General features: G+C 44.6%; 1 protein-coding gene across 3 annotated transcripts in view; it reads right to left on the bottom strand.

The window, feature by feature from the left end:
• The window catches only part of KAT7 (lysine acetyltransferase 7), a 36,789-nt gene that overhangs the window by 10,434 nt on the left and 12,084 nt on the right, over positions 1-14,271 (bottom strand). Inside the window, exons 10-15 of one of the 3 annotated variants that reach the window (XM_006120430.2) lie at positions 14,006-14,095; positions 12,743-12,883; positions 10,207-10,300; positions 9,269-9,415; positions 5,414-5,520; positions 58-4,835 (exon numbers count right to left, since the gene is read on the bottom strand). In XM_006120430.2, coding sequence (XP_006120492.2) covers positions 4,734-4,835; positions 5,414-5,520; positions 9,269-9,415; positions 10,207-10,300; positions 12,743-12,883; positions 14,006-14,095 — 681 coding nt within the window. In that variant the 3' untranslated portion in view covers positions 58-4,733. Of the gene's footprint in view, positions 1-57; positions 4,836-5,413; positions 5,521-9,268; positions 9,416-10,206; positions 10,301-12,742; positions 12,884-14,005; positions 14,096-14,271 lie in introns of those variants that run through there. The other 2 variants (XM_025183263.2, XM_025183262.2) reach the window with 2 other exon arrangements.

Below are 14,271 nucleotides of genomic sequence, written 5' to 3'. Positions count from 1 at the left end.
GTGATAAAGCCGGAAATTTAAGTTCTTAAAAATCAAAACAGAGGAAGGAGAAGCTGCTCTTTCTTTCTGTGTTTTCAGTTAATAAGCTGACTGCAGGGAGCAACTGGGGACATACAAGTTGTGTAATTCAAGTGAGGAGAGGCTGATGGGTATAGTTTACGACAAAGCTTTATTTTGTCTCCCTCTCCCATTTCACTTCATTATCTAATAAGCACCCATTGTGCAGTGAGCACAAACCAGCACCTGAAAAGCTTGCAGTCAACTCATCGTGAGCAGGCCTGGCGATTGTTTTCTATTTGGACACAGACCGATTGCTCCGCAGTGTAATGGTCAGGGACATCCCGCGAGTAGGTATGGGCATGATGAACTGGAGCCTCAAATGGAGAATGCAGCAAAGTGGCTACTGCATTCAGTAAACTTGCCCTTAAGAGCATGATCATTAGTAGCCTCAGAACAAACTCAGCACTAGCTTCATCTCAAGACCCCTACAGTGGCCGAGCTAGAGAAGAAACACCCCTCCCCAAACACTTTGCCATCCTCACAAAAGCATTGTGCAGCAGTTTATTTCCTCTTGTCCCTGTAATCTAATAAATGGGGCAGTAACCTACTGGTACAGCTACAAAGATCAATTGCTCCCTGCAGCAAGAGTATCAGACTTCACTGGGGTGCGACTTTCCCTTATTTCTAATCTCCAACCGTTCTGCTCAAGAAGAGTGGGGGAATGATCCCAACAAAACTATTTGGCAGTGCATGGATCAGAGGTTTCATATATTCTCCTTGCCAATCAAAGGCTCTGCCTTCTTTATGGAGGGAGAGATGAAAAGCTTCCAGCTCCAGATGGTAACACAGGTAGGCACACAGATTCTCATACCACTGATCGTGTAAGACAGTGTGGTAGAAAAAAGAGGAACCCAGGCTGAGTTGCTTCCCACAGTGACTCTCTAGTGAGAGATGTGACCAGAGCAGTTTGATTAGCTTCTAATTTAAATCAAAGTGTAGCAAAGGCTCAAAATCTTTGAGGTCTGCCTGGAACTTCAAACTTTTGATCTTCAAGTCAGGATATAGTTCTTCAAAAAACTCTCCGGGGGGGGGGGGAGAGAGGAGGAGAGAAAGGGGAGCAATAGGTCTGGTTTCAAATAGTTTAAGGTCAGAAGGGAATATCAGATCACCCAAATCTTACTTCCGATGTAGCCCAGCCCATGAATTGTCAGATACCCCTCTATTAACCTTAAAGACTTCAGTGAAACTAAAGCATTCCAGTCCTCAGAAGATTAAATTGCATGACACCAGCAGAGAACAGGAAACTAAAAGGTGCCTTGATCATGGCAGAACAGCTCGGGAAAACAAGTAGGACCACCAGTCCTTGAAAGCGCCTCCCTTCTCAAACAATGTCGGGTGGCCACTACAGTCAGCATTGTGTGAAGGAGGAAAAGTGGAAGTACACTCTTAGGGCTAGAGTAGAGTTATATGTTCCCAACAGCACCATCCACTGCTGAGAGCTAATCTATTAGAGTTCTTTGAAGGGATTAAACATGCGGATAAGGAGGATCCAGTAGATATAGTATACTTGGATTTTCAGAAAGCCTTTGACAAGGTCCATCACCAAAGGCTCTTGTGTAAACTACATGGCCATGGGATAAGAAGGAAGATCCTTTCATGGATTAAGAACTGGTTAAAAGACAGAAAACAAAGGGTAGGAATAAATGGTAAATTTTCAGATTGGAGAGGGGTAACTAGTGGTGTCCCCCAAGGGTCAGTCCTGGGACCAATCCTTTTCAATTTATTCATAAATGATCTGGAGAAAGGGGTAAGCAGTGAGGTAGTAAAGTTTGCAGAGGATACAAAACTGTTTAGGATAATCAAGACAGAAGCAGACTGTGAGGGACTCCAAGAAGATCTCAGCAAACTGAGTGACTGGGCAACAAAATGGCAAATGAAATGTAATGTGGATAAGTGTAAAGTAATGCACATCGGGAAAAATAACCCCAACTATACATACAGTATGATGGGGGCTAATTTGGCTACGACAAATCAGGAAAGAGATCTTGGAGTTATCATGGACAGTTCTCTGAAAACTTCCACGCAATGTGCAGCAGCAGTCAAAAAGACAAATAGGATGCTAGGAATTATTAGGAAAGGGATAGAAAATAAGACCCAGAATATCTTACTGCCCCTGTATAAAACGATGGTACGCCCACATCTTGAATACTGTGTACAGATGTGGTCTCCTCACCTCAAAAAAGATATTTTGGCTTTGGAAAGGGTTCAGAAAAGGGCAACTAAAATGATTAGGGGTTTGGAACGGGTCCCATATGAGAAGAGGTTAAAGCGACTGGGACTTTCCAGTTTAGAAAAGAGGAGACTGAGGGGGGATATGATAGAGGTCTATAAAATCATGAGTGGTGTGGAGAGGGCCGATAAAGAAAAGTTATTTATTAGTTCCCTAGATAGAAGAACTAGAGGACACCAAATGAAATTAATGGGTAGCAGGTTTAAAACTAATAAAAGAAAGTTCTTCTTCACACAGCGTGTAGTCAACCTGTGGAACTCCTTGCCAGAGGAGGCTGTGAAGGCTAGGACTATAACAGAGTTTAAGGAGAAGCTAGATAATTTCATGGAGGTTAGGTCCATAAAAGGCTATTAGCCAGGGGATAAAATGGTGTCCTTGGCCTGTTTGTCAGAGGCTGGAGAGAGATGGCAGGAGACAAATGGCTTGATCATTGTCTTCGATCCACCCTCTCTGGGGCACCTGGTGCTGGCCACTGTCGGCAGACTGGCTACTGGGCTAGAAGGACCTTTGGTCTGACCCAGTGTGGCCGTTCTTATAAGCCTTTTCTAAAAGCTAACACAGGATCTAGGACATTTTTAATCACAGCCAACCTGAGGTCTGCTTCAATCTCTAGCCCCATTACCCTGACAGCTTAAAGGCAGGTTCAAAATGGAAGTATCTGACATCAGGAATGGAAGAGCAGTCTCGCTCGACTGAAGAGCCACCTTAAATCCCCACTGCTCAGGAAAACTAAAAGAAAGGAATTGACGACTTGAGCAGAGAACATGCTTTATTGAGAAGTAGATACAGGAATAGCACATTCTACCACATCAAGGGAAACAGGGTTTAGTTTTTGTACATGACTGGCCTTCTTCCCCATTCCCAAGAGTTTCCACCCTGCCAGATGGTTCCAAGATTTTATCTTCAGCTACAACACAAGATCCAAGGGCACTTGACAGCAATCCTTAGTAATGCCCACAAGGATATACATCTTGATCTGAGATCCATTTATTTAGGGAGGCAAAGAAAAAGACACAACCCACCATAAAAGGGCCCACAGAGAACTTCTCCATACTGGGAATGGTCAGTGATTAACAAGAAATTGCCCTTCCTTACCAGTGCATGGTAAGAGCTTCATTTCAGACACCACACAACAGGAAGCCATAGGAAAGATCTAACTGCAGCTATCACTCACCTCATACTTCTCCCCTGGTATGAGAGAAACAGGAAACTCACAGCACAAGGACAGTGGTTATATTTGAAAGCCATTTTATGGAGGTTTTGTTTGGTAGTAGAGGGACATGTGCGTGGGTCACTGTTGTGCTACAAGAACAGACAGGAAGTTCTGTCAACAGAGAAGCAACCATCCACCCAGCTAGCTGGAGCCGCTGCTGATGTGCAGAATGTATGCTTTAGACAATCTAACAACTATTGATATTGCTTTATAGAGTTTCTGTGGCTGTTTGGACAAGGTTATCAAATTCACTTGAAATCAGTAATAGTATTCCTTTAATATAGAATCCTTCCAAAGAGCTACAATTGAAAATTATTTTAGGAAACCAACTAAGCTGAAATACAGGAACAAGTTTAGTGTATGTGTAAAGGAAACCACCAACTCCAGCAAGAGGGAACCAATGACATCTGACTTAAGAGGCCTGTCTAGCTGCCATGCCTTTGTAGTAACCTCAGGAGAGCCTGCTGCACCCAAAAGGGTTATTTTTTAACAGTATATCAAATGCACCCACACTATTAAACTTGACTCTTCCAGGGTAACACCAGTGACCACACCACTCACTGACAGGTGCAAGTCTGAGCGTACAATATTAGCAGTCAGTTTTTGTTACACGGAGACCTGGTATATTATGTGCGCTCTTTAAAGAGACGTCATGCGGTCTTACTGAAACTAACTGATACACAGGTTAGTTATAACAATGCTAAAGACAATATACTGGCAACACGCTGGGAACCTGCTTAAGTGTAGAATTACAATGCTTCTCCCAAACAAAACATGAACAGAATTTGGAGAACAGACTAATAGACCTCGTTCAAAGGCCACAGAAGCTGTCCCGTCTGTGACTTAGAAAGCAGAGTGCCTGTAGAAAGGAACACGAACAGATTATAGGACACAACACAACCTCATTGGAGTAAGAACATGAAGGTAGGACCAGTGACTGGACAGGTACAGTACCAGATATCAGAACTCCTTGGGCCAGTGCTGCTAGGAGCTTCATTTGGGTCCTATACAGATCCAATCCTTGCAACCTCATTGAGGCCGAAACATAAAGTTCCTCAGAACCAGCGTCTGTGGTGTGCGCAAAAGATCTGGGCCAGAACAGTACCAAGGGGAACTGATCTTCCTGGAGGGTACTGTACCAGCCAATCACAACAGCAACAGATACAACAGAGATCCCTAGGGTACTTCCTACTGCTGGGGTTCTTCACTGGCTTCAGGGGTGATGGCCAGTTAAGTTCCCTTGGGAGGGGTCCATTTCAAACAACTGGGATCCATTGTCTTATTGGTGTTTGATCTTTTTGCCTCTTTGGCTATCCACTCGTCAATCAGATCCTGAGAAAGAGAGCATGAAAGGGCACATTAAACCAAAGAGAGTAACCAATGTGAATTATCCATTGGAAAACCCACATATGAATCCAGCACTTTGAAGGTGACCTGCCCACTACCTGTTTGGTACCAGAGAAATGACACATTGTGAACAGAACAGCCCATATTACTTTCTAGATCTCCACAGACAGTATAGGTCAGGCAGACCTTCATCTATAAGTGAAAGCCCCAGGAAGGGGAAATAAAAAAGCAACCAAGAGGGGAACTGGTTTTGGGGATTTAAATGTCTTAAGACTAGCAATAGAATTCCCCTATGTCAAAAAACAGCACAGAAAGTAGTTGAAAAGTAGAGGATTTCTACACTAGTTGAGCTAGGACGGGGGAAAAAAAGTCAGACTGCAAATCCTCCTGAAGATAGTTTGTTTATAAGTTTAGAAAGCTCCCTCGTCAGAATCAAAATGGATGAAAACTCAATACAATGCATAAGGAATGTAGGTTAAAACAGAATATTATCCTACACGTCTAGCACACAAAGCTGGACTGTAAGAATTCAAAAGTGCAGGTGTAGTCATCAGAACTCTTACCTGTCTCTTTAAGACCAGGTGTTTTCCCTTCCAGTACTTGAGCATCTGAAGTGCCTGCAGAGTACTAACAATATCAACAGGGTTCACTGCAGTCTCCTGGCTGATTTCTGAAAAACAAGATCACAGTGCACAATTAGATAGCAGGCAGCAGGCCAGACCACCAAGGAATTCTCTCAAGATTGCAGCTGTTGTATTGGTTTCGTTCTCAAATATAACTCCGTGTTATGCTGTATCCACCCCTCATAATTATACGCACAAGATGCCTTGTGAATTGGAATTCCAACACTCATTCCTCTGCTTCAGTTTGGTCAACCTTAGGGCAGCAGTGTTATCTAGTGCTAAGAGCAGTATTGGGAGCCTGGAATTCATCCCCAGCTGTGTCACTGACTTGCTGTGTGACCTTGGCAAGTCATCATCAAATTTCCTCATTTGTGAAAGAGGGATAACTGTTATCACCCAAGCAGTGGCTGTGTGGCTTAATTAATTGAAAGCACTTTGGATTACACCTTAGACTCTATACAAGCTGCCAGTAATGAAGTCAACAGAGCTATTACTGCATATACTTAACGTATTTTTAGCATTCTCTCCTTGGCCAATTTTTCCATTTTGAAATTAATATTCTAAATTAGCAATGCATTTCATCCTCTACACAAAACCATCATCCACCTTCTGGTACTCTCTGTAGCCAGTCTGCAAACGCAATGGTTCCACAGGTTGACTCTGTGTTCTTTGAAGAAAAACTTCCTTTTATTTGTTTTAAGCCCGCTACCTTTAATTTAATTTGGTGACCTCTCGTTCTTGTGGTATAGAAACACATAAATAATACATAATTTCATGGACCTCTATCATATCCCTCCCTAGTCATCGCTTTTCCAAACTGAAAAGTCCCAGTCTTTTTAATCTCTACTCATATGGCAGTTGTTTCACACCCCTAATTTTTGTTACCCTTTTCTGAACCTTTTCCAATGCAAAGACATCTTTTTGAGGTGATATATGCATGCAATATTCAAGTTTGATGAGATAACATGATCTTGGTAACTAAGGATGTGTCTAAACTACATGGCTTCATTGATGGAGCCATATAGATTAGGCTGATCGGCAGAGGGAAATGAAGCCGCGATTTAAATAATCACGGTTTCATTTAAATTTAAATGGCTGCCGCGCTGAGCCGACAAACAGCTGATCAGCTGTTTATCGGCTCACCGCGCTAGTCTGGACGCTCCCACGCCGACCTGAAAGCCCTTTATCGACCTCCCTGTTATGCCTCGTAGGATGAGGTTTACCAGGGAGGTTGATAAAGGGCTTTCATGTCAGCAGGGGAGCATCCAGACTGCCCCGATCTGCCGTCAAACAGCTGATCGGAAAAGCGGGGCAGCCATTTAAATTTAAATGAAGCTGCGATTATTTAAATCGCGGCTTCATTTCCCTTTGCCGAACAAACAAATGTACATGGCTCCATTGACGGAGCTATGTAGTCTAGACGTACCCTAATTGACCATTCATTATCAGTGGTAAATAGGTAATGGAGGGATGATAGGAGTTACTATAGAGGACTTTCTGGGTGTCTGGCTGGTGAGTCTCGCTCACATGCTCAGAGTTTAGCTGATCGCCATATTTGGGGTCAGGAAGGAATTTTCCTCCAGGGCAGATTGGCAGAGACCCTGGAGGTTTTTCGCCTTCCTCTGTAGCATGGGGTACAGATCACAGCTGGAGGATTCTCTGCATCCTGGGGTCTTCAAACTATTTGAAGGCTTCAATATCTGAGATATAGGTGAGAGGACTATTTTAGGAGGGGGTGGGTGAGATTCTGTGGCCTGCATTGTGCAGGGGGTCAGACTAGATGATCATAATGGTCCCTTCTGACCTTAAAGTCTATGAGTCTATGACATCTTTTTTGAGGTGAAATATGCATGCAATATTCAAGATATGGGTGTTCCATGGATTTATACAGAGGCAATAAGCTATTCTCCGTCTTATTCTCTATTCCTTTCTTAATGGTTTCTAACATTCTATTTGCTTTTTTGACTGCCGCTGCACACTGAGTGGACATTTTCAGAGAACTATCCACAATGACTCCAAGATCTCGCTCTTGGGTGGCAACAGCTAATTTAGTTCCTATCATTTTATATGTACAGTTGGAATGATGTTTGCCAATGTGCATTAAAATTCACCTACCACTTTCATGCCCAGTCACCTAATTTTGTGTTCTATTTGTTCTTGCTTCTCTGTAGACAGTTGTGCTGGAGAGCAGAATGGAGCTGCCTTTCAACTTGCTATCTTGATCCCTATTGCTCACTTTATTTTTTTTTTTAAATAGACAGTTAACTAAGGGCAGACATATGGGTGCTTTGGGAATCTTCAAAGCCTAGCAACCTAGCTTCATTTTAAAACTAGTTGCGCAAGACAAAAACCCACCTACTCAAGTCTAGAACAGGGGTTGGCAACCTTTCCGAAGTCAAGTGCAAAGATTTACCCTCCTATCTTGGGTCGCGCTTCTTTCCGGGGGGGGGGGGGGGGTGTTCTCTCTACCACCCACCCCACTTGGTCTCCTGCCCTGGGCTCCACTTCGGCTTTTCTCGTGGGGAGGGGAGGGGAGGGGAGGGGAGGGGAGGGGAGGGGAGGAGCAGCGTGCGTGCACTTTCCTGGAAAGTGGATGTGGCATGGCGCCTCGGGACTCCTCCCCCCGCCCGCAGGAAGTCAGCACTGGTTCCAATCTTGAAGGGGTGCGATGCTAGATTGTTAACACAGGCTGAGGTCAGGATGACTTAGGGGGTGGGAGGTTCAGGGAAATGGGTAAAGTGGGGGCAAATGGGTGACCCTGGAGTGTCCAGCACTGCTGTGGGCAGGGTCCCATGGGGGTCTGGTCCATGTTGCCCTCACCTTTCTGCCAGGGACCCAGGCACCCGGGGAAGGAGGACACCCCTTCTTCCCCACGCATTTTCCTCTCCCTTCAGCAGCCCCTGCCGCCACCCAGCCCCAGAGCTGCAGCTCGGGCAACTCTCACCCTCTAGCACAGTGGTTCTCAAACTTTCTGGTCTGTGGACCACCTGGCTCAATGCAAACCTTTCCATAGACCATAAGTGACTAATGGAAACTCACTGTTAATTATATAATTACACCCAAGCCATTTTGCTAGGGCTGCAGCTAGGGAGAACGGTTTAGTTTAAATTATTAAACAGATTAAGCGTTTTAACTCTTTCATGTTAGTTTATCAAACTTCATTTTAAATAAAGTAAAATATTAATTTATGTCCAAAACAAAAGGTTTCAGTATTTTCTTTATTTATGGCAGGGATGGTGAACTATCAAGTTGGAGACCACGCAAGTGAAAAGCAAAAAAACTACTCCAAAAACCCCAACCCTCTGAGCCTGACCCCATCACACCCCAATCCCATTACATCCTCACCCCGAATCCCGCTTCCCTCTCCCACGGGGGAGGGGGGCGGGGGGAAGGGAGAGGAAGGGAAGGAGGAGAGGAGCTCCTGGCTCTGCAGAATCCCTGTGCAACCTGGCAGAAGCGGGCAGGGAGCCAGGGCAGCTCTTGGGGACACCAGGAGTGGACGTGAGTTGGGGCTTTCATCACCTCTCCCCCTCCCGTGCACCCGGAGCTGGTGCTCCAAGCCTAGTGGCTGCACAGGCTCCCGCCGTAGACTCCACATGCCACTGAAAATCGGCTCACGTGCTGTAGGTTGCCAACCCCTGTTCTAGAATAACCCCAAGTAAGAGAAAGTAATGGACCCATGAGGGAAAAACCAAACATCAGTCACAGCACATTTGGGAAAAGAGGTGCAGAACAAAGAACACAGAAACATTCCTGAACAAATTCCCTACAAGCTTATTTAGCACTAGAACACACCTTTGATAGAGATCTCTTTGCCTTGGAAATTATGCAGATAACGAAGAAGTACTTCCTTCCAGTAACTACGGTAGCTGATAAGACCCAAGTCAGACAATGGCCGTTCTGGAGAACCGACTTTTTCTTCCACTTTGGAGAGTAAATAACCTGTAAGTAAGAGAACGTATTTACTCATCGTATACCAGGCTCACTCCTGTCCACTGACTACAGCGAACTACAGGGATTTGTCAGTGCAGATGCTCAAAAAGCAACACACGTGTTGCATAAATTCACCAAGAAATAGTTAATCTAGGGCAGCCAATGCCTCCTGAAAAACACCTTATGTGCAGCACTGGAGAAGCAGCTCAGAAGTCTTTTCCCATGCAGACAGACCAACTATAGCTTGTTAGGTGGTGAGCAATTCTAATTCAGCCCAGGAAATCCTGCTAACTTGCATCATATTAGGGATGAGAATCGTTAACCAATAAGCAGCACCCTTACCGCTACGTTTAACTGGCTAACCAATTAAATGGGATTTTACATCCCTAATCAGTATTATCTGAGACGCACTTGAACAGAACCAAAGAGACAACTGTGGAGATTTTGTTGGTGTAAGTTTCCCTACAAGTGAGTACCAATATCTGGATGGGAACCATGCTAAAGGCTCTTCTCTCGACTGGCTGCTTCTATACCCCCATCTCCCTTACATTCCTGCCCTGAACGGTCTCACTGGCACGCATATGCAGGAGTGTGTGCTCAGCAGCTCTTCTGTGAGTCAAGGGCACAGATACACTATGGATAAGTGTGGTTTGAAGGCACCTTGTCCGATTCAGCTGTGCATTGCTCTCCTCCTCAAAAGGTCAAGGCAAGAAGAGACAATATCTGAACCTTTGAATAAGATTTGCCTCATTTCACAAGCACAACTGAAAAATTTTGCCCTAACTTTTCCATATACTTACTGAAGTCAATGAGCATTTTGCCATAACCCTGCCTCATATACTGGGGCATAGTCAGGATACAAGACACATTGTAGTTGAGGAAAGAATTCTTCTCCTGAAAGAAAGAAGAGGGGAACTGGATCAGCAGAACTCAATCTGCACAAACAGCAAGTACATCACTATTGCAAAAGGACAAGGCAGCCCAACTGAGACAAGAGAAGTTGAGTGACACAGCGCTGTATAGCCAGTCTGACAACTAAACTTTTCAGTGTAAGCTTCCTCCACCCACCTGTGCTGGCTTAAGAGTTTATTACTGCATCAGCCACTCTTTTGAACAAGAACAAAGAAGAGCTAGACAGATTCATGGAGGTTAGGACCATCAATGGCTATTAACCAGGGTGGCTGCGTCTAGACTGGCAAGTTTTTCCGCAAAAGCAACTGCTTTTGCAGAAAAACTGCCAGCTGTCTACACTGGCTGCTTGAATTTCCGCAAGAACACTGACGATCTAATGTAAGATTGTCATTGTTCTTGCGGAAATACTATGCTGCTCCCGTTCGGTCAAAAGCCCTCTTGCGCAAATGCTTTTGCGCAAGAGGGCCAGTGTAGACAACGCGGTATTGTTTTGCGCAAAAAAGCCCCGATCGCGAAAATGGCGATCGGGGCTTTCTTGCGCAAAACCGCGTCTAGATTGGCATGGACACTTTTCCACAAAAAGTGCTTTTGCGGAAAAGTGTCCGTACCAATCTAGATGCTCTTTTCCGTAAATGCTTTTAACGGAAAAACTTTTCTGTTGAAAGCATTTGCGGAAAATCATGCCAGTCTAGACGTAGCCGATGAGTAGGAATGGTGTCCTTAGCCTCTGTTTGTCTGGAAGTGGGAGACAGGGAGGGATCGTGTGAAGATTACTTGTTGTGATCCCTCCCTCTGGGGCATCTGGTGCTGGCCACTGTTGGCTGACAAGACACTGGGCTAGATGGACCTTTGGGCTGACCCAGTCTGGCCGCTCTTATGTTCTTATGATTGCTAGTAAGAAAAAAGACAAAGAGAGCCCTGTCGTGAAAGAGTGCTGATTTAGAACAGCAGCAAGGACATGAGGGTAGAACTGTCACGCCAATCTTTGTTCTGAATCCAACAGCTGACTTAACTGCCCGTGCCAATAAAGTCAGAACAATATGCACTCTGCACCATGGCTACGTCTACACTGGCCCCTTTTACGAAAGGGGCATGCTAATTTTAAACTTCGTAATAGGGAAATCTGCGGGGGATTTAAATATCCCCCGCGGGATTTAAATAAAGATGTCCGCCCCTTTTTTCCGGCTTGGGGAAAAGCCGGAAAAAAGCGTCTAGACTGGCCCGATCCTCCGGAATAAAGCCCTTTTCCGGAGGATCTCTTATTCCTACTTTGAAGAGATCCTCCGGAAAAGGGCTTTATTCCGGAGGATCGGGCCAATCTAGATGCTTTTTTCCGGCTTTTCCCCAAGCCGGAAAAAAGCAGCGGACATCTTTATTTAAATCCCGCGGGGGATATTTAAATCCCCCGCGGATTTCCCTATTACAAAGTTTAAAATTAGCATGCCCCTTTCGAAAAAGGGGCCAGTGTAGACGTAGCCCATTAGCTTAGTGAGGGAAGAGATCATTAGGACAACATTATCCACAGGCCAATGCAGGACTTTTCTTTACAGCTTTACCCAGTCATAATTCAGGTAGCTTAAGAGAAAGAGCTTCCAACACTCCCCTTGGAAGGCTATTTATTCTACTGTCTAATGGCTCTCATTTGCAGCAATGTTTACTCTCATAGGACAACTACACTATAGACAATGCATTTAAGTAAAGACAGCTAGGAAATGTGCTTCACAAAGATGTAAAACGCATTCAGTAAAAAGATTAGAGATACTTCTATTAAAGAGGGAACATGGTTGCGCAGACAAGGCACAGGACTAGGAGCCATGAGACCAGTCTTCTACCCTAAAGTCTGACACAGACAGGTGGTGTGGCCTTGGGAAAGTCACTTCACCTTTGTTCCTCGGTTACCCTATCTATAAAATGAATATATGGTCCCATCTCAAAGTGCTCTATAAAGCTCTAGGGATAAAAAGATTATTACTAGAAAATGATTCTAACTTCATCTCCATTTGAGCCAATGAGATCCCCGTTAACTTGCACACAAATGGTTACGAATTGCTATTTAATACAAGTCTCGGAAGGATAGCCATACTCTACTTCATACATGTGAGGAAGTGGTTTTTACTCACAAAAGCTTTTTCCCAAATAAATCTGTTAGCCTCCAGGGCGCCACAGGACTCCTTGTTGTTTAATATAACAATGTCTCCTAGCAAATTTGATTTTGCTAGCAATTAGGAAAGCTACAAAAACAATGCATCTGACAAGCTTTTCTTGCTTTGCTTTGAAATTTTAGCTCTTCCTCGACACTTTTTTGCTACTTAGATGTTGGGACTTGCAGGAAACCGAGGAGACAGGGCCTGCACAAATGATATCCATCTCTAACTACAGCGTAAGTACCGGATTGAAGTGTATCGGAGGATGATTTCTACTGACCTTGGAGAAATACCCTATCAGGTGGCAGCCAGTGTTGTCAGCTTCAGTCATGACGTAGAAGAGGAAAGGCTCGACATCATAATACAGAGTCTTATGGTCCAAGAAAAGCTTTGCCAGCAGGCACAGATTTTGGCAGTAGATCTGGAAGCAGAAGGATAATATGACACACCTGTTTACTATGATGCAACATCCCCTGAAAGAGAATCCCTTCCACTTTCGAAAGGATGGGAACTAACAAAATACAGATTAGATTAGTTTGTTCTTCCCCAAAATGCCTTTTTCCAAACAGCTTCAATTTTAACCATGGCAACACCACCCCTCAATAGAAGTATCTAACAGGGCTTCAAAGGGCCATCCCTATAGCAATGGCTCTGGCCATTTGGAGACAACAATACCACTTCATGAGACTAAGGCCTCAGTTGTCCCTGCCGGTCTTCACTCTGTGCCAGTCAACTGTGAATGCTCTAAGCAGCAACAGCACTAGGCTGCTCCACTGCAGTTTAGACCATTCGTCACTGAATGAGAGACACGCCATGGTGGCAGGAAATAGGAACCCTCATTAGGGTTCCAGAGGGGAACTGGACAAATAGTTGCTAGAGGCTATTGCACCAGTATTTGTATCTGAACAAGCACATGAAATCATAGGTGTGCAGAAGGACTAAGACACAGCCAGAAGGAAGATGCAGATAGACCTTATTCAGGTGCTCTGTTGCAAGACCCATCCAGTGCATACAAGATACCTGCTAGCACTGTGAGAAGAGGGAAAGTAGGCCCCAGTGCCCCCTTTGGAATCAGAGGGAAAGACACCAACATCTCCTGCTTCTCTACAGTGTACGGTGGACGACATATAGGCTGCATCTAGACTGGCATGATTTTGCAGAAATACTTTTAATGGAAAAGTTTTTCCGTTAAAAGTATTTCCGCAAAAGAGCGTCTAGATTGGCACGGATGCTTTGGCGCAAAAGCATCCGTGGCCAGGCTAGACGCGCTTTTGCGCAAGAAAGCCCCGCTCACCATTTTAGCCATTGGGCTTTCTTGCGCAAAAAATTAAGGTGCCTGTCTACATTGGCCCTCTTGTGCAAGTATTCTTACAAAGTCAGTGCTCTTGCGCAAATTCAAGCGGCCTGTGTAGACAGCTGGCAAGTTTTTGCGGAAAAGTGGCCGCTTTTGCGCAAAATCTTGCCAGTCTAGACGCACCCATAAAGTGCAGTAGAAAGGGGAACTCCAGAAGCAGGACTATGCCACCGCTGCAAATCTGATTACCTTATTCTTTTTCCCATCTACTTCAAACACAGAAATAGAGCCTTTGCGGTAAATTTCATCCCCTGGCGGATGTTTCCAGACACATTTTGCCTACAAGAAAATAACAGTAAAAGTTAGGGGGAAAAAAATCAACCAATGGTCTGGTAGCACTTTATAGACTAATAAAACATGTAGATGGTATCATGAGCTTTCGTGGGCACAGCCCACTTCTTCAGATGACCAGAGTTTTGAGTTTAGGATGTGCAGACCCAAAATAAATAGGAGAG

Source organism: Pelodiscus sinensis, chromosome 29 (genome assembly GCF_049634645.1).
Source record: "Pelodiscus sinensis isolate JC-2024 chromosome 29, ASM4963464v1, whole genome shotgun sequence".
Taxonomy (NCBI): domain Eukaryota; kingdom Metazoa; phylum Chordata; order Testudines; family Trionychidae; genus Pelodiscus; species Pelodiscus sinensis.
Note: the sequence above shows the minus strand (reverse complement) of the source record. Positions and strands in the feature narration are given on the sequence as shown.